This window comes from Stigmatopora argus, chromosome 19, assembly GCF_051989625.1.
Source record: "Stigmatopora argus isolate UIUO_Sarg chromosome 19, RoL_Sarg_1.0, whole genome shotgun sequence".
Taxonomy (NCBI): domain Eukaryota; kingdom Metazoa; phylum Chordata; class Actinopteri; order Syngnathiformes; family Syngnathidae; genus Stigmatopora; species Stigmatopora argus.
In genome coordinates, this window is record NC_135405.1 from 5,731,184 (window position 1) to 5,758,972 (window position 27,789).

A 27,789-nucleotide genomic window follows, 5' to 3' on the forward strand; every position below is an offset into this window, starting at 1 on the left:
TATTTTGAATCCCTCACATCGTAATCAATGTCAACACCAGGTTGATCATACCATGGAGCATTTAGCAAACTTCACACACCAGATGGTTTGTATCACAAAATAAATTGTTTCAAAATCTGTCGAGGGAATAGCTGTAATAAACTGTTTGGGAAAGGGCAGGCAATGGAAAGTAATAAGTTAAACTCCTGGTCTCTCACATTATGAGCAAGTAAAATGTTGTAATGTACATAGTGTTAGCTTGTAAAACTGTGAGAAATAGGGACTGTTTCTCAATAGGCGTTCTTCTCTGGACTTATATGTTGTTATAGAATTGAAAAACATCCTTAGTGTCAGACAAAGTACTGTTCCAGTTCTAAATTGGCATTCGGCCAAGCCCAGTGAAATACGCCAGGTGTGTTTTACTGCCACCCATTTGACGGTGATATGTTTGTTACTTATTCCTGAAAGTATTAAGTTTAAACCTTCAGTGATAGAATAGATAAATTCAAATCATTGCAGATAGCCATATTGTGAGATCAACAAACTCAGTGATGTCCTATACAGTTTAAGATGTTTTATTATGTATATATTTATCAAATTTAATAATATAATAATAATAATCGGACATAGGCCCTGTCGTCATTGTCAACAACACAAAAAGCCTACTTGTCATCACACCCAGAAACTAAATGCATACTTTAGATTTTTCAGAGGGTAAATAAATATGCCCATAACTTATAAAGTTAGAATCAGGTTGACATTGCTGTGAATATAATGTTGGTTATTTATGTTTTTTGGTGGTAGAGTGTTTCTCTTGGGCTCCATTTTAAACTGGCTGAGCTTCAAAATAACAATTATTCAAGAAAATATGCATTACGTTGACAGGTGGCAGATGCACCTCCTTATATTCGCACAGTTTGACAGCTCATAAAGTGCAAGGCTGTGAGTGTGTCAGTTACATGACCTTTTTTAAAAAAAAAATGTACTTACACAACGCTTTGCCCAATGTGATCGACATACGCTGATGGTGTTGCCGGGGCAATCTTTTGTTTGATCTGTTTACATCTTTTAATAATTACTTTTCATACTTATGATCTTGCCTTCGTACACTTTTTGCACCTGCGCCTTTCCAATTATTCCTGTTATAATTTGATGACAACACTTTCGCACCTGCGCCGCTGGATGGAATCTATCCCTGTATTTTGTGACATACAGTACAATTGTTATGCATTTTAGGCAAAGAAAACCAAACAAAACATGCCCATTATGTTTTTATTGGTTCTCACAAATTTAATAGGATGATTGGAAATGGTCATGGTGGTCACAGCCTGGCTCCTAGACACAGTGGCTGTGGCTTAAGCTAGACTTTCATGCATAAAGATTCAATAGTTCTTCCAGAATACTTTCATTTACGTTCATAAGCTTGGCCACAATAAAATGCCGGTAGGTGACAGTGAAATCGATCTGAAATGTATCCTTATCAAAAAGGTGCAGTCTGAAGAGGCGAGACATTGGATATTGCTTCACCAATTGGAGTTTCATTTTGTTTTGTTTTCCTGAAGAAAATCCTTATTTACTACTTCAAACACCCAGTCTGATAGGTACCATCTTGGTGCATCTTAGTGCAAGAACCTGTCAAATGTGAAATTAGTAATTCTGCGACAATAAACCTGAGCCAGTGTGCCCACCCCATTGGACACGTGACCAGACGTTTCGTCGAAAGACGTTTGGTCGACGGACGTTTGGTCGACAGACAGTTCGTCGAACGGACGTTTCGTCGAACGGACGTTTCGTCGAACGGACATTTCCTCGAACGGACGTTTCCTCGAACGGACGTTTCGTCGAACGGACGTTTCGTCGACAAACTGTCCGTCGACCAAACGTCTGTCGACCAAACGTCTGTCGACCAAAACGTCTTTCGACGAAACGGCCGGGTACCCATTGCACACTATCAACTGAGATCCCCTGACCAAATACCAAGAACAGGCCAGGGAAACCGCAAAGACCTCCCCCGTTATCACTTCACACCCCACACACATTTACATACATTCCCAACCGCCTAGGACTGCATGGGAACTACTGAGGCTCAACGTGGAAGCTGTCCTCTATAGTCCCTGATTACTCATGTCGATAATAGTTGTGTGCAATGAGAAAAAATATTGAGAGGAGGGGTGCTTAAGCATTTTTTCTCAAGAAATACTTTGCAATGCATTACTGGGTTTTAAAAATTAATTTTCGAGAAAATATGCATTATTTTATGTAGAGGTGCCAGAGTATATTTCACAGCATGACAAACATGACTCATAGGTATAATGCGCGTAATTGTTTCCAATTTTCACCCTCCTAAGTGAATAACAGTTTTTTTTCTTTTCCACAAATGTTAAAAAGAAATTGTTATTTACCTCTATTGATGTTTTGTAACTTGGAAAAATTATTGTATATTGTAACAATAATTTTCATATCAAAGTATTTCCTAAGCAGAAAATTACATACGTTGAAGCATTCGTAAGTATTGGTACCACTGTATATATAGAATTTTGGTTGACTTCTAAATAGGACCGAAGACATATTTATAAGATTAAACTGCAGAATTGTCCTCAATTTATTGGCTTTATTTTTTGTGGAAATATGTGCATGTTTTGATTCTACTAAATTAACAACATCTAGTTGAAAGAATCTTCAGAATCAAAATCAGCATGATTCATAAGACTCTACAGCACCCCGGTCACGGGTACTCGGACGTTTGGTCGCCGGACGTTTGGTCGCCGGACGTTTGGTTGCCGGACGTTTGGTCGCCCGGACGTTTGGTCGCCCGGACGTTTGGTCGCCCGGGTGAATATAATTTTGAAAGCTGGTTTCAACAGTAGATTTTTAGATATTCAACTCTCACTCTCATGAATATAATTTTGAGAGCTGGTTTCAACAGTAAACTCTCTGTCATGTTGTCAAACGTCCGGTGACCAAATGTCCGGCGACAAACGTCCGGTGACCAAACGTCCGGTCACGCCGGTCACGTGACAAAATTTCCTGAGAATGGTTTATGAACATTATGGAAGAGATCCTGTAGATGTGCACGCCAACATTACCATAAATTGATAATGTAGTTTACGATTAGCTTCAAAAGCTGTTCATTGTGACTAACATACAGTAGTCTTGCCCGTATCCTTCTTTGCAGTTTAATCGAGAAGCCCTGAGGGAGGTACACACCCATTTAAGGGCCATTAAATGATGATTGATGAGGCATCCTAGCAATAAACGTGCTCCCTTCCACTACTTTGGAAACAATCTGTTATCCCTAAAACACCAAAAGTCAGACCACGTTGTTGTATTAGGCCCCGTAATTTTCTAGCGCCAAGGGAATGGAAGTCATTAGCAGTTTAAGTGACAGCAGAGCGCCTCCAAGGGTAAGGTGTCCTGGGATGGAAAGTCCTCATTCAAACTCAAGGTCAAAAGGCTACAAGTTTGGTACACCCCTAAGGAAAACTTTCATAAAACACATACTCCCTGTTAAAAATAGTTTACAGAACATATGGCAAGAAGGATATGCAGTATATTTTGGGGAAACAAAATGGTAAACGGAAGAAGAATGTGGTCTTGCGGTTTCCTTCTAGGTTCACTTAAACTATCACAGAGGATAAAATGAGGATCTACCTAGTTTCCATCCTGTTACTGATCTTATACACTAGTTTTGTCTCATCTCATCTCATTTTCGGTGGCCAGCCGATCGCAGGGCACAAGGAGACGGACAACTATCCACTCACACCCATACCTAGGGGCAATTTAGAGAGTCCAATCAGCCTATCATGCATGTTTTTGGAATGTGGGAGGAAACCGGAGTACCCAGAGGAAACCCACGCAGGCCCCTAGAACATGCAAAATCCCCAAAGCTGGACCAACCTGGATTTGAACCCAGCACCTCAGAGTTTCGTGTTCAAACTTATTCGGCAGTAAAAGCCGATATATTGAATCAAATTAAATAAGCAAATATCCTAATTGTCCAAAATTAGTGATTTGCATCAATAAATTGCACCATTTTTTACATAATTTTTAATTTTAAAAAAAATTTGATTCACAGATATAGAAAAAAATAGTTTTTGCAACATATTGGCAAATTACCTGGAATATCACTTCCCTTTTCAACCCTTGTTACTTTCACTTCTGTTATGAACTCACATCCGCTCAGAATTTTATTCTGTAGTCTAATGGGACGAATATTGCATAATTTGTAATAACTTCATTTTGCTTCAATATAATACGTTTTGTGTTGTTGTTCTTTTTCAAATTTCTGCCTCAGTCTGTCTTGTCTTTGTGATTATCCATTGTTTTCATCGGTTGTTATATTTCCCATGTGTCTCAGCCTATCCGCTGCCTTTTGTGTCAGCCACCTGTTCCTTATGTCTCATTAATTATTAAATTACTCCTGATTAAATGAATTTGAGTGAAAGCCCGGCGGCCAAGTGTTTAGCGCGTCGGCCTCGCAGTTCTGCGGTCGAAGGTTCAATCCCTGGTGGGTCCTCACTGTGGCGTTTGCATGTTCTCCCCGGGCTTGCATGGGTTTTCTCTAGGTACTCCGGTTTCCTCCTACATCCCCAAAACATGCAGGGTAGGCGGGTTGCACACTTTAAATTGGCCCTAGGTATGAATTGTGAGGATCCTTGTGAGGATAAGTGGTTCAGAAAATAAATGAATTTGACATTTTTCCTGCTGCCATTCTAATTGCTGTGCTTTAAGTAGCTCCAAAAAGCATTATAATTGTATTAGTTTGTTCAAGTGATTAGTTCATTCTGTTGGGTAATGAAACACTTTTCAAAACTCTCAAAGTTAGCACTCAAAGTACTATTTTTCTTCCAGCGGGAATAGCTAAATGGATATGATTCAAATTCAAAGAACAAGTTTGCAGATTGATAATTCCGCAGCATTGATTCACACCTAAACCCAAGTCGTCCAAGGGTCAACCACTCTTAACTGTACCGAGATGGCCAAAACTGAATTATACAACTTGGTAGAAACTCTACCTTGACCGTGTGCGGTCGATTGGTCCCCGGTCTTTTGGTCGCCGTCTTTTGGTCGCCGATCTTTTGGTCGCGGTCTTTTGGTCGCCCCGACCGTGACAACAGGCGACCAAAAGACCGGTGACCAAAAGACCGACGATCAAAAGACCGGCGACCAAAAGACCGACGACCAAAAGACCGGCGACAAAACAAGGTAAAACAACACGGTCTACGCATCAATAAAAGCCAACAATGGCCATGAGCAGTTTCACTGAGCCGACGTGTAAGTGTATAAGCGTTTGTATGTACATGCTGCGTTGTCCCTTTAAGAAGCTACGTCAGTCAGGGTCTTAACAAGTTCTCCAACAAAAAAACAATAAAAGTCCGGGAAATTTGGAGCTTTTCTTTAGCCTAATAATTACTAGGGCATTAAGTATGACTAAATAGAAATTCGCAGTTTGTATTTAGGGAATTTGAGCAACGATTTAAATGGTAATTATCACTTCTCTTCCGGGCGACCAAAAGACCGGCGACAAAAAGACCGGCGACCAATCGACCGTGTACCACTTTGACAACACTTACCTCATATGCATATGATGATGTCAAAAATCTTGGCAACATTCTGGTTTCTCCTTTTATTTGCACCCGCGCTTCTGCCTCTCTCTCTCTGCTAACATCTCAGTATTGTATTTATTGGGTACTTATTGGTTCCTTGTTTCCTTGCTTGCTGTGTAAAGAAAAACAAGTGCATGCTTGTAAGGGAGTCATTGGGGACAAACAAGGAATAGAATAACCCTGATGTGTGACGAGTTGACACGATGGCTATTAGTCACATGATGGCCAATTATAACTTCTTTTCAACTCACTGTTCGTGTTGCTGAAACTGACAAGTTTTCAAAATGTCAAAGAAGTCCAGCCTTTTTAATGACAGTTTTACAGGAACGCATGTCTTGATCAGCTTAAATCACACAAAGTACAAATGTCAATTTAGCCATTATATCTCAGCTCGAGACTTTTAAACAGTAAAAGTGGACAACTTGTTTTTATTTATATATTTATATATATATATATATATATATACATTTACATATATATATATATATATATACATATATATATACATATATGCATATATATACACACATATATACATATATATACACATATATATACATATATATATATACATATATATACATATATATATACATACATATATATATAAATAGATAGATAGATATATTATTCAAGGGGACTAACCTCATGTTTTAACTATATGGGCAAAAAAAAGTTGTTTTGTCACCAGCATGACAACAAAAGAAAAGAAAATTCAATTGTGAGTTCCCTTAACGAGGAAAGTCTCTTTCCCTATTTCTGGGTTACAGTTAACTAACACCATGTCGGCAAAAATATCCAAGAACATGGCGACCCAGGAGCTTTGCTCGTGGATAACTTGACATTTATATACAAACTGTAATCAAGGGACAATATCTGTGCAGGTCCTTTCATGTGACCCACTTTTAGCATAACATGGTCCCCACCTCCAAGGCTCTGAGGTAAGTAGTGGAAAGGTGAGAACTCAGGCTGACACATTCTAATGGGTCCTCCACTTTCTTTGTAGGGAAGTAGAATAATTAGAGCGGAAAAAATACAAGAGGAATAAGTGCATTATGTCATTAAGCTAAACAGATGAACACAACTGGAAAACTGCTTTCAAAAAGAAATACCACAGGGCCAGATCTCTTTGTACATAATCTTTGGAAAACAATAAAAAGGTCAAACTTCCTATTTGCAGTTTTGAGTTTATAAAAAATATGGCTTCAAATTTGGCATCATCTTCTGCTCAGCTGAGACATATTTAGGGCCTGCGACATTGTTCACATAACGTAATGGATTCATTGCATCATAACTTTCAATGCTAGAGCTGTTTTTGCTCCTATTTGTTGTATTCTTTCTCAATGCAAAGTGCAAAACTTTGTAAATAGTACATCCAAATTGAACAAATACTTTTTTTTAAAAGCCCAATTAGCCATCTTCCACTCATAATTAAAAACTAAGTCCAAACAAAGGGAACTTCCACTGGTATGACACTTAAAAAGCAAAATAACTCTCATCAACCCCCCCTTAAGCATCTAAGAGCCAGTGCATCAAACTATGTTTTGGTGTACACTTCTTGTGATTTTTGATAGTGCAATTAGCATCAAAGGGTGTTACAATCACCTTTTCTCATTAAATATCCACCAGATGTGTACTGCTTATAGCCCAACTCTCATCTCAAGGACAGCCACCTGGTGTCTGCAGAGAGCTGCCTGCTCATCACTGTTTGATTCTGCCAGTGCCAGCAAGCGCCTGTTTTATCAGGACGGCTAATTATAGGCAGAAAGAGATGCGGGAACAGCATCCTGCCTCCAGAGCAACATAACGTGCCCACACATTCGTTTTGGAACGTGTAAGCAGAGAGAAAACCATAGGCTGACACAGGCAGTTGTGTGAATGTGGAGTGTAGGTCTGTACAAATATAAATATCCACTATCCATCAATCATAGGGGCAGGTTATAAAAAGGATGACAAAACTAACTGCTCGGCTGTGGTTTGCCAGAAGCACAAATCGTTATTTGACCCCTATTTGGGGCTCTTGAACTCTTTGGTCTGTGTTTGTGTCCCAAATATAACCCTGTGTTTTTTGGTCCAAGTCCAGTAGGTATGTCAACATCAACCACAGCTTCAAAGGATGTCCTTTTAGAATTGGAGGTTAACATTTTTTTTCCTGCACATGTGTGTCAATATTGCAGAATGATTTTTGGATAATTTAGAATTGTATAGATTTTCAGGACACCTTATGGCCTACCATGCATGCTTTGAGGATGTGGAAGAACCTGGTGAAAAATCCACACAGGATCCAGGAGAACATGCAACCTCCACACAGTAAGTTCAGAGCCCAGGATTGAACCCTCAATCCTCGTTCCCAGAAGTGTGAAATGGATGTGCTCGTCTCTTTCTTTCTCTCTCTCTCTTTCTCTCTCCCTCTCTCTCTCGCTCTCTCGCTCTCCTTCTCTCTCTCTTGATATCCATATATGGATATACCATAGACAGGCTGACAGACAGTTCTGGTTCACTTCCATTAAACAGCATTTTACTACTGGGGAACTAAATATAGCTTTGGTGTCTTCAATATTTGGTGGAATTCTTTAGAAGACTGGGACATGATAAACAGACAGACACTACCGTGGAAATGCTCTACTCACATTACAAAGGGGAAAAAATACAATGTAACTCGAAATGCACATGAATCCCACTGTATTAATGGAGAGGTGCATCAAATGAAAGACAGGTTTGGTAAAAAAAAACATTTTTAGTATACCATAGTCATTGTCGACAACAGCAAACTTTCAAGCATTTATCCATTCATTTTCTGGACCGCTTATCCCACGGATAAAAAAACGGATTTTCAGTGTTTAGTGGATTAAAAAAAAGTAGAACAGCAATAGTATTTGATACATACTATCTCTTAGAACACATTTGTCAAAGTGGGGGCCTGGGGGCCAAATCTGGCCCGCCGCATCATTTTGTGTGGCCCGGGAAAGTAAATCATGAGTGCCAACTTTCTGTTTTAGGATCAAATTAAAATGAAGAGTATACATGTATATAAAATTTCCTGATTTTCCCCATTTTGAATCAATAATTGTAATTTTCTCATCCATTTTTTCTGTGTTTTTAGTTCAAAAATCATTTTGTAAAATCTAAAATATATATTTTTTAAAGCTAAAATAAACATTGTTTTAGATCTATAAAAACTGAATATTCAGGGGTTTTAATCCAGTTCTTTTAATCCATTTATAAAAACAAAAATCTAAATATTATATCTAAAATGGTCTGGCCCACGTGAAATCAAGTTGACGTTAAAGCGGCCCGCAAACCAACCCTTGGCTTATCCTCACAAGGCTCACAGGGGGTGCTGAAGCCTAGCCCAACCCCGCTCACACTCATATCTTGAGGCCATATTGCGTGTTCAACCAGCATACTCTTTATGCAGTGTGTGAGTAAACCGGAGTACCCGGAGAAAACCTACGAAATCAAGGACATGCAAACTCCACACAGTGAGAACCGACCTGGGATTGAACTTTTGATCTCAGAACCACTCACCCGCCGGGGCGCCTAATTTTAATTATAAATCTATTATGTAAAAGCCTATAAAAAGAATAGTGAAGACCTTAAAACCCATTTTTGCTATTGAGTTCACTCAAATTTTACAAGCAGCCACTGGGATCCTCTTTCACTACTTCATGAGAACATTACAAAGCTGTAGGAGTGACAGAGTCTCGCACCGTTTGCCGCCACACATCCATAAAGCCATTCTGTTCCAAACCGTTACACACAAACTCCACCCATAGTGAATTTCATGTCACTTTTTGTACCATTTTCAACAAATAAAACGCTAAAATTTCTTGCAAATGGAATAGAACACAGACACAGAATAATATACCCTAGAAAACAAGGGATTAAAAGCACTAAAATGGGTAAATTCAAGTTTTTGAACAGGGTTTTTTTAGGTTAACATAACCAAATGGTTTCATGGTGTTGTGTGATGTTCGGGCCAACTTTAATCGTTACCCAAAAATTAGGTTTAAAACAGCCAACACAATTTAAATTCTTAAACATTCATCGATTTGGGGATACGTTGTTTTACTTACCACCGCTTTGTTTTGAGACATTTCACCATTCAGTAGGATGAGAAAGTGTTTCCAAACGTGTTACACTGGGTGTACAATAATTACTGTAAATATATATATGGATATGGGTCATTTTCACATAATTCAGCAAATAACGGTAAAGACACTTTCAGAAAATGAATAATTTACAAAATGCAATTCAAGCATTCTGATTATCTCTAATTAGCAACACTAGCACTGCCTGGAAATATCTTAGCTGGAACTTTAATGAAAACATAATTAATTAAAATTTAAAAAATATGGATTGGTCTTTCCCGTTATTCCAAAAACGGTAAAGACCAAGCATAACGGAAAAGACAGTATGGTGAAACTTCAGTCTATGTCAGGGAAAAACTAAGACCTTTATGTGTTTTGTTGTGGGTATCAGTAGTGTGGAAAAGGCCATTAAGAACTAGTGGCAATTATATAAAGTACTCTTAGTTGCAATTTCAGTAAAATGATGGTAACAGTGTACCCCAGCCCTTATATTGGGATATCTGCCGGGGAAACTTTGAAGTCAAATTCAATAAAAAAAATTTGTTTTTTTTTTTCTTTTTTCTTAAAGCCCTGCAAAAATAAAATATACACATTGATTAATATCTGTAAACTTTATTGTAATACAACTCGAACACATATATACGGTCTTACGGAAGAAATTGTAAATACAGATTTACTGTCAACAACATGAAATTGTCTTAAAGCCTAAACATCTTAAGCTAATACTGACAAATGATAAAGAAGTTGCCAATATAATCAAAGTTAGCAATGATCAAATGATAGGATACTTGAGTGCACAATCTTAACAGTTGTAGTTCCCTAGGTCTACATCAAAAACATGCTGCTTTCCAGTGCGTGAGGTTCCTCCTGTTGTTGTAGGAGGTGGCAATCTCATAACAATATTGTCTATGTGTATGTCATCCAAGTCATCCATTTCAGGATACACAAACAAAGGTTTTTTCATAACACTGGACTTGCGACGCATAAATTGCACCAGAGCTTCATCATCTTCATCAAAGTTTTGAATGATCTTTCCCACAAAATGTTGAACGGACTTTTTCCCGCAATACTTCACAAGAACAAAATCACCTAACTTCAGATTTGTGGTACTGACTTCATCTTCGATAGGAAAGATTTCAGTAGATTCTTCCAGGCTGTCATAATCAGAGAGTGCTGCCTTATTAGCGAAGGGCCTGATCTGGACAGGTGACAAATGTTCTCTGTCACAAGATACTGATGCTCCATGCTGAAAGAAAGCACAAATCATTATATATTATTATATTCACGTCAAATTGGTACAGTATTGACAAGAGACAAGGTGATTGAATTAAGCTGTTACATATATAAATAGGGAGTGAGATTAAATTAAAGTAAATGGCTGCTTGATGAATAATAGCACTGACATCTTTTCTTCGTCATGTAAGACTGTTGTTCCAAACAACTCTTTTATAACATTCAATTTTGTCCATCTTCACGTAATGGTCTATAATGTTAAATCAATGTCACAGCACCATCTCTGTTTGATAAAGTCAACATTTTCAGCAATTTTACCACCCTGACTTTAACTGTGCAAGAGCAGAAGGGTAAGAACCTCAAACATTCAGCAAAATGCATGCACAATTTAAAAACCAGAGCCAACCTCATTAGCTGGCTGATCCTTTTGGCGAGCTGGCTGGTCCTCAAGGATGTCTTGTCGGTCCTGGGTATCTGTAAGGGCAGCAACTTGGTAGGTCAGGTCCTGAAAAACAGATTGATTCTCATAGCAATGACATGTTCTTGGCAAACAAATGGTACTACTGTAGGCATAATCCAAATTGTTTCTGTATCTAACAGACAGTTTAATAATGTTTATGGTACTGTACTGTAATTTCTCTTCTACTGTTAAAGCTTGTGAACAAAGTCCCACTTGTGGTTAATAAAGTATATTGTTATCATTAAATGTAACAATTTTAACATTGTTCATGTGAAAAGCAGTACCTTTGGTCTGTCATCAAGAGTCCTTGGTGGTAAGCTCTGGGAGGTGGCCGGCTGGTCCTGAACAACATCATGAGGTGGCGAGTCTGGGTAGCAAGCTATGCTTGTCTCGTCATCACTGCCATTCCATTCACTTTGCTCATCATCACTTCGCTCAACTCCGTCGTCGCTGTCACTTTCCTCACTTGACTCCGTCAGAGGTTCTTTTCCATTGCTCCCACGTCCTTGTTGACAGGCCTTTGTCATCAAAGCATTCCAAGATTTCCAATATGCATATTCTTGTCTTTCAGTAACACTCAGAATTGATAGATCCATATGTACAACGTCATATCCATTTTCCAATCTCCTTTGAAATAATTGTAATTGCTTCTCTGTCAGTTTGGCGGAGGAATAAAGGAGGGAAAGGAGGGAATATGCCTTCGATGCTGGAGAATCGCTGATCACGTTAACACTCAACTGCTGAGCATTCTGCATTCTGCTGATCTTTCTTTTCAATTTCCGTATTTCAGTTTGATATTGCTTGATCTGAGCATTATTCTTGGTAATTGTTCTGTATGCTTTGCGGTCCCGGGCTTGCGTCTTTCTCCTGCCAGCTTTCTTTTGTGTTGATGGTTGCGATGGTCCTGGTTGTGGTTCACCAAATTCATCAGCATCTGGGCTAGGTGGGGGAGTGCTTGGCAGATCCTCTTCCAGTTGTTGGAATTTCTTGCTCCTTTGCTTTCGTTGGTTGAGCTTCCATTTTCTTCTCAGTTGCCTTTGCTCCCTCTCTGAAAGCTTGTGAATATTTGGAATCTTTCCTTGTGCCTTTCTTTTCTGATATCGTTCCCTTTCTTTCTCTAAATATTTGTGATAGGCTCCAGGGTCATTTTTAATCTTCTCCCTGCATTTGCGCATCGCTGCAGCATTAGATTTTTTCGCAGGTGGCTTACCGCCTTTTTTCTTAAATGGATTCATGTTCTGGAAATTTTACAAATCAAAGCAGGAATTAGTATACACATAAACATAGCATAACATGTTAGCGTCATCTCTACATATCTGTTGTATATTTAAAAATATGTATTTCATCTCTACATATCTATTGTATACACCTTTTCTACTTAGTCTTTCCCGTTATATGATACGTCTTTCCCGTTATAACGGTAAAGACAAAATTTATTAACGGTAAAGACACAACATTCCACCTCAGCCTTTGACATTGGTAGATGGTATTTCTTGGCACTCAGTAAATGATAGTGTTCTGCATGCATACACCATGCCCAGTTCATTAAAAAGCAAAGTAATTATGTTCACCAAGTTTTTAGGACATCGGTAAAGACATGGAATTGTTACGACATTTCACAGGTATGGTCCTTACCTTGGTTTTAGTTTCATTCTCATGGCTTCTGCTTAGCTGGCGTTGACAATATGGCTGACAACATCCTGGTACTTCTCCCACACCAGCCACCTGGTGTATTTACTGTGAATTTTTTGGTGTATTTCTCATGTGATAACGGTAAAGACACACTAACTGATATGAAAGGTACATCAGTAAAACTGTTTGCAGTTGCAATTCTTTTGCATTTTTCTCAAAGACAACTTGAGTGAAAATACTATTGAAACAAATCTAAACAACACATTCTAAATAGAGACAAACAAATAAATCATAACCCGACTTTTCATTCCTATAAACTGTGACACTAGATTCTGGACATCTAACGGAGTGGACAAATTCAACATAAACTGGCTCTCAATGTATTTGTGTCTCAAATAGATTTCTCTTAAAATTGGTGCCAAATGTAGTATAATATGTGGCAAACAAAGCAGTAGTAATTAATTTTTATAACTTTGTAACACATAAAGGGAAAGTCCAGGGCCATATCTTTACCGTTATTTGCTGAATTATGTGAAAATGACCCATATATAGAATGAATGTAATACTTAGCAGCAGCAAGGAGAGTACATTTTCCTAAGACCGCTTATGAAATTCAGAGTATACGTCAGTTTCCTATCCTTCCGTGACTACACGCTTGCAAAATCGTCTGAAAGGCCAAGTAAGCTGTCAAAGCTGATGCCTAAATAGCTTGTGAATTCATGTTTGAAATTGTTTTCCCCTGCTAGGAGGAGGCCACTTTATTCCCTCTGTGTTGCTACATTTCAGCAATTCAGGGTAAACTGTTCATATCTTGCAGTTTTATTCTACTTTGTGAAAAAGAATTCTTGGTTCTGTACTGTTAAACCATTTGTCAGAGCTTCTTTCCCAAACACACAGTCTGACTATTAATGCAGATTATAACCAAGATTGTATGAAATACCAGAGATTAATCAACACTGTGCTCTGCTGAACAAAGTTTCTTTTCTATTAAAGTCTATTATAAACCGTAGACTCAAATATTCTAAAAGAAAGTGAATGACTAACAATGTAATGTGGTTGAATAAAAAGATAAAGAGATGAAAAGAAAATTCGAGAAAAATGTCACATATAATATTAAAAATGTACATGTATTTCTTATATAATTCAAGCATCCTGTCATTCAATCTCTAGTGTCAAATGACAGTCTTAAATCTTAAGGCTTTTTTTCTTAATAATTTCATTTTTGCTAAGGGGAGGTGGCAACCAGTGTTGACACTTATTACTTCCACATCCCTGAAATACATCAAATTAGTTACCCTCAAATAGAGCACAATATGTCTATGGTTTGACAGCATTTTGACAGTGAGGAAAATGACATGTGACAGGTGTGAACGTTGACAGCTATGTTGTGCAAAAATATGTAATGGTCATTGGTGCAGGTCATGCACAGTTACAGCTGATAAGATGTTCTTGTTGGCAATCAGTATGGCATTAATGCCAGATGTAGGTCAAGCGATGAGGGATGCAATGAAGGTTTATGTGTGGCTGATGCATTAGAGGAAACATGTAGAGTCTGCAGTCTGCCTGTATAGGTCTATATTGCTGAAACACAAATACAGTACATTATCCACAACATGTATCGACATACGACCAGATCGCTTTCCAACCAATCTGTCGGTCCCGGATGTGGTCGTAAATCGACAAAGGCCTGTACCAGTCCCTCTGGGTGGTGTTGAGGCGAAATTGGCCTTGTCAGAGTTACACTATGCTTTAGTGGTGACCAGTGTTGGAACTAACGATGTTACATTTATTACATTACATAACAAAGATACTTTTTGATGTAACTTGTAGTATAATGGCTTAGATTTTCTCAGTCTACAATAGCCATATAGTTAATGTACAATCGTTACCCGCATTACCTATGTTACGTGATCCAATTGAAATATATTTATCGGTACTTACGAATGCATCAGGTGAGACACATAATGAGCAAACATGACATTTATTCAGCTGATCCTCGGCAGCATTCTCACGTCACACAACGCATCGTCCCCAAACACTGGTCCCAATACCTCAGCCTGTAGGTAACTGATTTTAACACCATCCGGGGACCAAGTGTCCGTCGACCAAACGTCCGTTGACGAAACGTCCGGTCACGGATTTTTATAAGGCTCTACTGCGCTCTGTATCTGTGCTGTTCTTTGTTGAGTTGCTGTGCTTTGTGTTCTTCTACTAGGGGCTGTTGATTGGCTATCATAGGGTAAAATGTCCGGGTAAGCCAACCATTTGCCTGCCTGTCTTCATTTGATTATTATTGTAATTATTTTATTTATTTCATATCTCACAGCAACTTTTGTTTTGAAGGAAAGTTTATAAAAATAAAGATGGGTGCCAAAATTTTCCGCACATTATATTGTTCCATTACATTTCATAGTGTTAGAAGGGAGTTGTCTTCTCTTTCTGTACGACAGAACAACAAAATTGCTTTTTTAGATCATATTTTATACTTTTTTAATCATGTAGTTACTTTCATTAAATAACTAGTTAAGTAATTTTGTTAATTTCTCAGAGAAGTAACTATAACTCTTTGCTGTTCAAAAGTAATCACATTGTTGGTGACTGTTGCTGACTTTCACTTGACATTGTTGGCCGCAATGTTTATGGTTGAAACAACTACTTCATTGTTCGTATTGACTCCAAACATTCGGGTTTTATACCTATGGGAGATGTGTAATTAAGTCAAAAGTCACACACATGCCCACTTACATCCGCACGCACCCAGACACATCGTTTATAACTATTCTAAAATTCCCGTCATACCCATATATTCATTGTCACTCACACACCATCGCCACAGCTTTAACTTTAATCTCATTACTCTAAGGTTTCCCTGAAGATTTAAATTGACAGATTCCAATATCTTTGATGTTGACAAGTTGGAGGAAAATCTGTTGGCTCAAAAATGTGTTCTTTTATGAGTTGCATAGCAGCCATTGTTAATGAGCATTACTGCCAGAGTTGAGTTATCTAGTTCCAAAATAGCATGTTATACATCCATGACTTGACAGCTGTATGACAATGTGAGAAATAGGACATGTGGCATGAGAGTGTGAAGAAGGTCGTTTGCATCTCGTTGTGCGAGACATGTCAGCTATGCTATTAGTGTGCAAGAATATGCTGGAGCAGCACTGGGGTGGCTACCCGCAGGAGTGACAGCAGTGACTCCAGGCCAATTTAGTCTATCATCCATCTTAATTAATTGTGAACTTTGACAGTGAATGTGTTATGATCCAATAATCTCAAATCTTTTTAGATAAATGGTTAGGGAAAACAAACTTAATCTTTTATGATGTATTATTATTATATTAGATTCTGATTACTGTTATAATTATAATTGATATTATTATTATTATTGTTGTTGTTGTTATTAATATAGCTGTCATATATTTACTTCTCATGGGGATCATTCTATAATATGACACCCGAAAATTCTAATTAATGACATTAGGTCACATTTGTGTAACTGATAAATTTGGATATATGCAAAGTACGCAATGGCTCAGGTATTCCATTGCTCATTACATTCCGTTTTTTATTTACATGTAGCTGCTTCAATTTCTGTTAATGTATTAGAAGATTGCTTTTTGCTGTGCACTATTTTTCCATGACATTGTATGGAAAGATGGATGTGTATTGAATATATTTGTGTCTTGATATTTGACATTGTACTTTTGTAATTAATCAGCCAGGAGCTGTAAAAGTGACCCTAGCAAAGTATTAGTCAGCAACACATTGAGCCATTGTAACTTATATTTTGCGAAATCTGCCAGTTAGCACTCATTAATCAGACCACGAAAGCAACAAAATAGCCCTTTAGTGTCAGAAATGATTGAAAAATAGGTTTTTCAACTGCCTACAATATTATAGAATTGAATAAAATTGATTCGACAGCTAGGCATACTCTGTCATCAATCACATCATCTGGTAGCCAGCCAATCACAGGCCACGTGGAGACGGATAACCATTTATGCTCACACTCATACCTAGGGGCAATTTAGAGTGTTCAACCAGCCTACCTTGCATCTTTTTGGGATGTGGGAGGGTTTTTTATAGATCTAAAACAATGTTTATTTTAGCTTTTTTTTTTTTTTTTTTTTACAAAATTATTTATGAACTAAAAACAGAAAAAAATGATTAAAAAATACAATTATTGATTTAAAAAGGGTAAATCAGGAAATTTAATATACATCTATACTCATTTTAATTTGATCCTAAAACAGAAAGTCGGCACTCATGATTTACTTTCCCGGGCCACACAAAATGATGCGGCGGGCCAGATTTGGCCCCCGGGCCGCCACTTTGACACATGTGGTCTAAACGAACCAGTGCTAGGTTGCATAATGTTTTCGGGTTGTGAATAAATTGCAAACATCTTGTAACGGTATTGAAATGTGTCTGGAGCATTTATAATTGCAACGGCAGTTAGCTGTTATTCTCCCAGACTACATGAGAGCAACGGGGACAGGTGTCGTCACTTGTCGATCATTTTCTAAACATAAAATTACAGTCAATGGAGTGTGTTCTTTGAAATAGCTGTAGAATGCTCAATTTTTCTCAAACGCCTTAAATAGCTACCTTTGTATATGTGATATATAAAAGGCAGACTACATGAAGACTGACAGATCAGATTCTGTTAAGCGGTAATAACAGTAACGCAACAAATGTAAATGGAATGGTTGTTGATCTTCAGATTATGACAATGGGCAGTATTATAATTTTTTGGGGCATGAGAAAAATGGTCTGAAATGTGTGAGACGCTCAATGCATGAGAGTTGAGAACTGTGACAATAGGCTTCTCTCACTTATCTTCAGTCTGTTATCTTTCAGACCGTGTGCGGTCGATTGTTCGCCGTCTTTTGGTCGCCGTCTTTTGGTCGCCGGTCTTTTGGTCGCGGTCTTTTGGTCGCGGCCTTTTGGTCGCGGTCTTTTGGTCGCCCGGACCGCGACAACGGGCGACCAAAAGACCGGCGACCAAAAGACCGGCGACCAAAAGACCGACGACCAAAAGACCGGCGACAAAACAAGGTAAAACAACACGGTCTACGCATCAATAAAAGCCAACAATGGCCATGAGCCGTTTCACTGAGCCGACGTGTGAGTGTATAAGAGTTTGTATGTACATGAGTTGTCCCTTTAAGAAGCTACGTCAGTCAGGGTCTTAACAAGTTCTCCAACAAAAAACAATAAAAGTCCGGGAAATTTGGAGCTTTTCTTTAGCCTAATAATTACTAGGGCATTAAGTATGACTAAATAGTAATTCACAGTTTGTATTTAGAGAATTTGAGCAACGATTTAAATGGTAATTATCAATAACCTTCCGGGCGACCAAAAGACCGGCGACCAAAAGATCGGCGACCAAAAGACCGGCGGCCAATCGACCGTGTACCCTTTCAGGCTAATGATGGGAAATAAGAAATACATAATGTGCCCCTATCAACAACTGAGAGTGGAAACGTTGAATACGTTTTCCTCTTTATCATTGGGATATCAGTCTTTGAAGTCACTATTGTAGTCACAGAAACCAAAACCTGTATCCTAAGGCATCACCCTATTATGTGTGCATGTCCATGTGCATGCACACATGAGCAGTTTGTATTTCATGCACACACTGGCTTATTCCTATCACTTTTTTACTGATTGGAATTGTAATGGTTACATCAGTATTCCATCCTCTTTCGCCATCTTCAAAATAATCCATTGCTAAAAATTTCCTTCAGACGTTACCAAATCTGCAAATTGAGTCGACTTTGAACTGGAGAAAATACTAGGCTATTTGTTGCCAGACTCCAGGCTCTGCTTTACAGAAATAACTTACAATTTTGTAACATTTTTGGACAAATAAAGCCTTCTCAAGGCCTCCCCTTTAATATATATATCTTGCTCCTGCTATACATCAGGTACACTCTAAAGTTAAGTAAATAAATATCTTCGATCACAGTATCTTAGATGTTTTATTGCCTCACTACATGGTGCCCTCCCTATTCTATTGTTGTGTGTTGCAGAGTAGTGAACAAGACTACTGTTGCCTTAGTGAAAGGTACAAGTGCAGTCTTAGAACAATAACAATCTAGAAGCAATGGGCCAGTAAAAAGAAATAGAAATCGACTGCAGTGAGAAAAAGGAACTAGCGCTATTCCAAAGAGAGGTCATATTATTGAAATCTGGGGAATCAAGTTCTGCAAGGCATGAAGCAAGGATAATGGGAACATATGTAATCTCCCATGTACACATTATTTCAACAATTCGCCACTCTTTTATTTGGTACCTCGATTCCCCCTTCCTTTGAAGTCATTGTACAATTTTTATTTCACAATTATTAACTCATTCTAAGGCAAGGGTGTCAGACTCGGGTTGGTTCGCGGGCTGCGTTAACGTCAACTCGATTTCATGTGGGCCGGACCATTTTAGATATAATATTTAGATTTTTTTTATAAATGGATTAAAAGAACTGGATTAAAAGCCCTGGATATTCAGTTTTTTTTCATAGATCTAAAACAATGTTTATTTTAGCTTTTTTAAATATTTTTAGATTTTACAAAATAATTTTTGAACTAAAAACACAGAAAAAAATGATTAAAAAATTACAATTATTGATTCAAAAGGGGGAAAATCAGGAAATTTAATATACATCTATACTCTTCATTTTAATTTGATCCTAAAACAGAAAGTCTGCACTCATGATTTACTTTCCTGGGCCACACAAAATGATGCAGCTGGCCAGATTTGGCCCCCGGGCCGCCACTTTGACAAATGTGTTCTAAGGGATAGTATGTATCAAATACTATTGCTGTTCTACTTTTTTTAATCCACTAAACACTGAAAATCCGTTTTTAGAAAAAATGATTGGGCTCTCCTATAACTCAAAGTGGCATGTCTTTATTGAATTTTCATTGTATGACATTGTATTTATCTTTTTTCGATACAGATTGTCCTGATTAGAAGGTAAGATGGAGGCGAGCAATCTGTCAGAATATATTGATGATAAACAATTCCTCCCACACACATTCATATCTATGAGATGTTTTGATTCATCATTTAACACAAGATGCATGTTGTTGAGTTTGAGGAAGCCAGATTTTGTGGGGAAATCCCACACAGGCAAAGAGGGGATAAGAAATCGAGGCAGAAATTGTAAACCCAATGACTTCCATGTATTCACATTCAAAAAGACGGTTTGATTCAAGATGACCCAATTTTTTAAGTTTGTTTGTCTCAAAACGTGAATATGTAATTCCATTTTAACATATCCCCTTGTGAAAGGCAAGCTACATTCATCATAGGTGTCAGTGCTCTTATTTTGAGTCTAAATTACGTGCAAGATTGTTTTAAGCACCAAATATTCAATATGTAATCATAAATCTTCTGCACTATACTGTGCAATAATGATTCTGGTTTTACACAGTCTGCATTACATGCACTTGTAGAAACCTCAAATACACTTAAACAAAAGACAATAGAAAACACATAATGCCTCTGTTGAAATAATGAATATTGTCACAAAAAAACATTAAATGTTTTTGTTTCACAAAACAAGCTTTCAACATTAAAGTGAATCTGAATCATCCAAAAGTTCCCATACCTGTCAACCTCGGCCAATTGCTCCCCTTATTAATGATTGTAGTCCCCCTTATTAAGCGGTAAAAAAAAACGTAGAAATGCAACGCAGCACATATTAAGGGCACACGTAAAAGTCTAAAATTTTCTCAAAAGTGGATGGCTTTCTGACACGCTAGATTTATATAGTCACTACTATTAGTTAAAAGGTCACGTGAAAGGGGAATACACGTGTGGATATCATACTTAAATCATGACAATAACATTAGCAGTAAACGATGACGTTTCGTCTGCTTCCAGTGACCGAGACGATTCGGATTAGAGCCGAAATGGGTAAAACGAGATCAGTTTTACAAAAAAAACCTACTTAAAAAAAAAAACCTACTTAAAAAAAATCCCGTACAAAAGTTGTTATAAGGCATACACAATTTGAAATTATCAACCAAAGTGTCAAAGTGGCGGCCCGGGGGCCAAATCTGGCCCGCCGCATCATTTTGTGTGGCCCGGGAAAGAAAATCACGAGTGCCGACTTTCTGTTTTAGGATCAAATTAAAATGAAGAGTATAGATGTATATTAAATTTCCTGATTTTCCCCCTTTTAAATCAATAATTGTAATTTTTTCATCATTTTTTTCTGTGTTTTTAGTTCAAAAATCATTTTGTAAAATCTAAAAATATATTTAAAAAAAAAAAGCTAAAATAAACATTCTTTTAGATCTATAAAAAAAACTGAATATCCAGGGCTTTTAATCCAGTTCTTTTAATCCATTTATTTAAAAAAAATCTAAATATTATATCTACCCACATGAAATCGAGTTGACGTTGACGCGGCCCGCGAACCAACCCGAGTCTGACACCCTTGACTTAGAAGTAATACATGTGACACTTAGTGAGCAGATTTTTATATTAGATTCCATTTGAAGAAAATATATATGATCACTTACAACCTTGTAAAAAAAAAAGAAAGAAAAGAACTTAACTTACTACTATATTCTAGGTGCAAATGTTTTTTTTTCCTTTAGACCTCTCCATATGCCTTTTGGAACCGTATTTTTACAGAGCAAGCAAGTGATCAATAACTGACAAATTCTAACTACTTCTATTTCCCTGCTCTTCCAAAGTGCTCTTTAGGGACAAGTACTTTGTGTTTATAAATGGTGTCTTTGGACAGGCTTTTAATACAAACTACAAAACAGATCCATGTAAAACATCTATTGCCACTAGCTGGATGCTAAAAATTTAAGATGGGTTGAGTATTTTAAAGTACTTTGTCATTTTTTGGCAGTTGTAGATCAATGCAGGTTTGCCAAATAACCAACTGACACAAGCAATTACGACTGCGTTGCTAATGTCCTCCTTAAATGCTGTTGTCAGTTGATAATGGAAAACAACACTGAGACTATTGACAAATGGCGAACCATTTTCTGATTCAACTCAATTCTTGCAAACTAGGGAAATAAATGAAGCAATAAATCCTGCTAAAGTAAACAATTAACGTCAAAACAACCGGAAAATTGATGTATTTCCCACCAAAACATCCTGCTAAAACAACTCAAATTTACTGGCTGATGGCAGAAATACTTTAGTGCACGGGCGGCTGCAGGTCTGACTGTAATTTGGCCCCAGTGGGAATTTCTTGAATGATTTATAAATGTCTCAACATACACTGTTTCCACTTCTGTTTTTGTGTAGTTTACAATTACTTCACAATTGAAAGCCTTAACGCTCCCAGCCCATGCAAAGAGTGAGAAGGGGGACATTTATCAATTTGATGGCGCTCTACTGACATCTTATGGGAGTAAAATATACTTTTTTTAAGGAAAAGCTTTGCTACTCTTTTTCAATGTATTATAATTTGTTTTAATTTATTTTAATTTAATTGATTGTTATTTGTATTTTTTCATCATACTTTACTAATGGCTTTCTTTTACTGGCGCCTTTTAAAATCATTTACCTATTACAAATGATTTTTTTAAATGGATCATTCAATTAGTTGATTTTTTTTTTCAATTGGCTTTTGCAAAATACATATGCGGACCCAGCGGTTTCAGTGGTTAGCACGTCGGCCTCGCAGCTCCGGGGTCCTTGGTTCAAATCCAGGTCTGTTCACCTGTGTGGAGTTTGCATGTTCTCCCCGGGCCTGCGTGGGTTTTCTTCGGGTACCCCGGTTTCCTCCCACATTCCAAAGACATGCATAGTAGGCTGATTGGACACTCTATATTGCCCCTAGGTATGAGTGTGAGGGTGAATGGTTGTGCCCTGCGATTGGCTGGCAACCGATTCAGGGTGCCCAAAGTCAGCTGGGATAGGCTCCAGCACCCCCCGCGACCCTAGTGTGGATAAATCAGTTTAGAAAATGAATGAATGAATGAAAATACATCAGGCCAACACTAATACTACAATTGAACTACAATTGAATGTCAAAAGAGGACAATAAATTAGTTTGAAACCACTGTGGCCGGCCACAAAATAAATACTAAATGGAGTTAAAAATGATTGATTCATTCATTCATTATCTGTACCGCAGTTTCCAATTTTGTCTCTACTACCCCATCATAGAATTATATAATCCCAATTCAACAGAAATACTTCCGAAATATGATTCCGACTGCCCTTTTCCCTATTATTTTTGAGTGGTTAGCGTGTCGGCCTCACATTGGGAATTCTGGGTTCAAATCCAGGTCGATCCACCTGTGTGGAGTTTGCTTGTTCTCCCGGGCGTGCGTGGGTTTTCTCTGGGAAATCTGGTTTCCTCTCACATTCACAAAAAAACATGCATGGAAGACTCATTGGACACTCAAATCAAAATCAAAAGCCTTTATTGTCATCATACACAGCTGCGTATAAAGGAATTGGTGGTGCTACTCCACAAAGTGCGTTTTCCCAGTAAAAAAAACATAAATAAGTAATATAAAAATATAAAAAGTCACTCTAAATAGCCCCTAGGTATGAGTGTGAGTGTGAATGGTTGTTTGTCTCCTTGTGATCAGCTGGCCAACGATACAAGGTGTCACTCGCCTCTGGCCCGAAGTCAGCTGGGATAGGCTCCAGCACCCCCTAATGAGGATGAAGCGGTTCAGAAAATTAGATGAGGTGAGATATTTCATTGAAAAAATAATATACATTGCAGGGTTAGTGTCGTTTTGCAGGATTGAATGAGCTCTCACATCAAATAAAGGATACGTAAATGGATGTCAATATTCAGCATTAAATACTCCAGATATTTTATCATCTTTTATTATCTCATTATACTTGTATAATCACAATAAAAGCATTCAATCCAATTATATTCCAGCTATATCTTTCTGCAGATTTAAGGAAATGCCAAAGTAATCTTACAACTATTCTCTTCATGGCGACATTGAATGCCTGAATACATATTTCACATAATTCTATAACGTTTGTATCGTCCAAAAACGAGTACAAGTGGATATTACGTACAGTAAGTCGTGTGCAGCACATCCGGTCCGGTGGGTGGAGGAGAGTCGCTGTTGTAAGCATCTTCACTCTGGAACAAGACCCCCACAATGGGCGATATACCACTCAATTTAACGAACATCAATGTGTCCATGGGACCGAGTGCAGACGTGGAACGGGTATGTACACACATGCTCTTGCTTTTTCTCTTTTCTCATCTTTTTAAAATACTATGTATTCTCGCGATTTTACCCAGCGCTCCTTTTTGTCACGTGACAGTCGGCGCTCAATTGTCATGTTAATTCTGTGCGTGTCTTGACGTAAAGTGTTGAAAATGTTTTGTTTTATTTTATCTTGTATTTTCTTATTTAGAGTTTAAAGCCAATTAGAAATTTTGAGAGTGTGGAGCTGCACGATGTACAGAATCGCAGGGAGAAAACCCCTCGACGGATCATCCATTTCTCCAGCGGGGAGACTATGGAGGAGTACAGTACTGATGAAGAGGAGGATGAAGACAAGGAGACGGAGAGGAAGGACCTTCTCTCCTCCTCGGTTGATGCGGTGAGGGTGAGCAAGCAGACAAAGCACTTTCTTAAAAAAATACTTTATACATGTCATTAATGTTGTTTTGTGTGTGTGTGTGTCTTGTGTGAGTGTTTGTGTGTGTGTTTTTTGTGTGTGTGTATGTGTGTGTTTGTGTTTTGTGTGTGTGTGTTTGTGTGTGTTTGTGTGTGTGTGTGTGTGTTCGTGTGTGTGTGTGTCTGTGTGTGTGTCTGTGTGTGTGTGTGTGTGTGTGTGTGTGTGTGTGTGTGTGTCTGACACACTGACATTGCTAATACTATTAATTGCCACTTTAAAAAAAAATACCAACAACACTCATTTATCGCAATTGTTCTCGACCCATCGTGATTTGGGAGAAACTTAAATAAATTAATAAAAACGATGATACTATAAAATAGTAAAAGTATTTTGGATGTGATTGCATCACGATAAATAAATTTATTCAAGTGCGATTTTTTTTTACTTAGGAATCGACCGAAATGGGGTTTTGCCGATTATACCGATTATTAGTAGTTAGTGCTGCTCGATAACCGATATTTGGAGCCGAGATTCATTTGCAGTGAAAGTTTTTTTTTTAAATTAATAACGCAAGCACTAATCTTCATTGAACTTTACTAAATATATTTATATATATATGTATATATGTTGATATACTAAGGAAATGACCAAGTGAAAATGATGAAATCTGTATATTGCGGGTTCTTACAATTAATCTTGATGTATTTTATTGAATGTAAAATTCACCTTTATTTGTATAGCGGCAAGGCAACAGATGGTTAGGGAGTTAAATTAGCGTTGGTGCTGGTGTGTGTCTATGTGTGTGTGTATGTGTGTTTGTGTTTACTACCAATAAAGGGTGTCAACTAGAAAAATGGCAGTCGCTAAAAAATCTAAATCATCAACTTGACAAGAAGCTGTTGATACGGACATACGTCAAATGTCCAAATATTGGCCCTGATAATCGTTCAATCTATAATTTTATTTTAGCTTGTTAAACAATTTGCCTAGGAATGGTCCTGTACATATCCAGACTTCAGTAGTGTTTCTCCATTGTTCTAGCTGTGCCATGGCTTTTGACTCATGCCTTTTAGCCTTGACAGACAACTGTTTTCATTGTATTCATGATAACTAGGCCCTGAAAGACATCATGCAAGTTGATGATGTGTTATGATGTGAATAACCCCATAAAATCTGTATTTTAACACTGTACGCACATTAAAACGGGAGTGTGAATGGATTTTTAATGCATATGTCATTTGAATTTGCAGTCAAAGATGACTTGGGGTCCGTATTTCTGGTTCCACATGTGGAGAGCTGCAACGTCAACTTTATCAGGTTTGTTTCTTATTTCCACGTTTGCTTTGATTGACTTTACAGACTTTAGTTATGTCATTGGACTTTGTATTTTGCATTTTTACTGTCAAATTTTGTGATCCCATGTGTTTTTGTGAATCATAAAACATAGAAGGCGTAGTAATTCTGTTTTTCCTTTATGTGCTGTGATGGATCTCAATAACTGGTTCAGTCAGAAATGGCCAAGACAGAAGCACTTCAATTATAATTTAATTCATTTTGATAGTGAGCAACCAAATGATTTCAAATGTATTTTGGGAACTGAAAACTAAATTTCAGGCTAACTTTGCCTTTATATGATAAAGATCACTATAAATCAAATTTTAAATCCATAAAAAGAGTAATTCTGCGACTGGAAAGGCACTTTCACATGGTGTTAATTTGTCTGAAAGTAACCCTGAGAAAACGGTACACGGTTGATTGGTCGCCGGTCTTTTGGTTGCCGATCTCTTTGGTCGCCGGTCTTTTGGTCGCCCGGAAGGTAAGTGATAATTACCATTTAAATCGTTGCTCAAATTCCCTAAATACAAACTGCGGATTACTATTTAGTCATACTTAATGCCCTGTTAATTATTAGGCTAAAGAAAAGCTCCAAATTTCCCAGACTTTTATTGTTTTTTTATTGGAGAACTTGTTAAGACCCTGACTGACGTAGCTTCTTAAAGGGACAACGCATGTACATACAAACTCTTATACATTCACACGTCGGCTCAGTCAAACTGCTCATGGCCATTGTTGGCTTTTATTGATGCGTAGACCGTGTTGTTTTACCTTGTTTTGTCGCCGGTCTTTTGGTCGTCGGTCTTTTGGTCGCCGGTCTTTTGTTCGCTCGTTATCGCGGTCGGGGCGACCAAAAGACCGCGACCAAAAGACCGGGGACCAATCAACCGCACACGGAGAAAACCCTGTAAAGTGGAAGTAACATGTAGAATCTGATTAGAATTCTGGTAATGTTGTTTTTTATTGATTAATGCCAACATCAATAGTCTCACAAATATTTTTCCAACGTTGTCTTCCAGCATGTGATTACTTGGGGGAGAGGATGGCCTCCTTGTTCGGGATAACTTCAGCCAAATATCAGTACGCCATTGATGAATACTACAAAATAAAGAAAGAGGTCAATACTGCAATCACTTCCAGTCCAAGAACTTCTTTTTATGATTTAAAAACTGTTTTCTTGCCTGTCCCACTCATCAGAGGGAGGAGGAGGAGGAGAAGAAAGAAAACCGACTGTCAGAAGAGACCGAACAGTCCTTTGACCTATCACATTCTCAGGAAACACCAATTATCAAGACCGACCTTTCTACTTCAACACCTGATGTCACCTACCAGATCCAAAATGAAACTCGGGTACCTTCAGGCACTATGGTGGTCCCTGCTATTGTCACAGCGACCTAACCATGCACAATTAGAAATGTCTACTTGTGGAGGACAATTGCAGAGCTTAAACAAACAGTAAGTGGATCACATTGTCTTTTTCTTAACAATTATAATGTTTATCTCATGGGAAGACATAATCAGTTTTTTATTACAACTTTATATTTAAATATTGTATTAAAAAGGGGGTTCTTCTAATATCTTCTCATCTTTTTCAGGGCATTGTTATTAAAGTCTATGATTTCATAATCTATGACATGAAAAATGTAGGTACTTTTTGTAACATTTTTGTATTGTGGATTTTCAGCTCTAAATTTCCTATTTGCAGAGAATATGTTTGAAACTAATCAACATTATTATTTGTAGGAAGTGAAAATGATTCATTTTTATCTATTAGTTTTTTCCAGAGCTGAGTTGTACTGCCACTTTATTTAGCCATTTTATATTCTTTTCAGAATGCCAGAATAAAGAGCTAATATTTAAAGCC

The 27,789-nt window shown here is 37.7% G+C and overlaps 2 protein-coding genes across 5 annotated transcripts; one reads left to right on the forward strand and one right to left on the reverse strand.

The window, feature by feature from the left end:
- Positions 1 to 27,786, forward strand: LOC144064663 (protein FAM177A1-like). 3 transcript variants are annotated; one of them, XM_077587359.1, is made up of 5 exons: positions 1 to 85; positions 24,384 to 24,578; positions 25,841 to 25,907; positions 26,945 to 27,042; positions 27,123 to 27,786. In XM_077587359.1, exons 1-5 carry the CDS (start codon positions 53 to 55, stop codon positions 27,321 to 27,323), a joined length of 594 nt encoding a protein of 197 aa, XP_077443485.1. In that variant the 5' UTR covers positions 1 to 52; the 3' UTR covers positions 27,324 to 27,786. The 3 variants fall into 3 exon arrangements, with proteins under 3 accessions (XP_077443485.1, XP_077443484.1, XP_077443483.1); XM_077587358.1 differs by lacking the exon at positions 1 to 85 and adding an exon at positions 24,036 to 24,190 and having other exon boundaries at positions 24,384 to 24,572; XM_077587357.1 differs by lacking the exon at positions 1 to 85 and adding an exon at positions 24,039 to 24,190.
- Positions 10,273 to 13,466, reverse strand: LOC144064930 (uncharacterized). Of its 2 annotated transcripts, XM_077587835.1 has the most exons (4): positions 13,005 to 13,466; positions 11,654 to 12,607; positions 11,316 to 11,414; positions 10,273 to 10,922 (listed from the first exon to the last, which is right to left on the reverse strand). In XM_077587835.1, the coding sequence occupies exons 2-4, from the start codon at positions 12,602 to 12,604 to the stop codon at positions 10,479 to 10,481; spliced, it is 1,494 nt and encodes a 497-aa protein (XP_077443961.1). In that variant the 5' UTR covers positions 12,605 to 12,607; positions 13,005 to 13,466; the 3' UTR covers positions 10,273 to 10,478. The 2 variants fall into 2 exon arrangements, with proteins under 2 accessions (XP_077443961.1, XP_077443960.1); XM_077587834.1 differs by having other exon boundaries at positions 11,654 to 13,466.
- Positions 27,787 to 27,789: the final 3 nt, after the last annotated feature.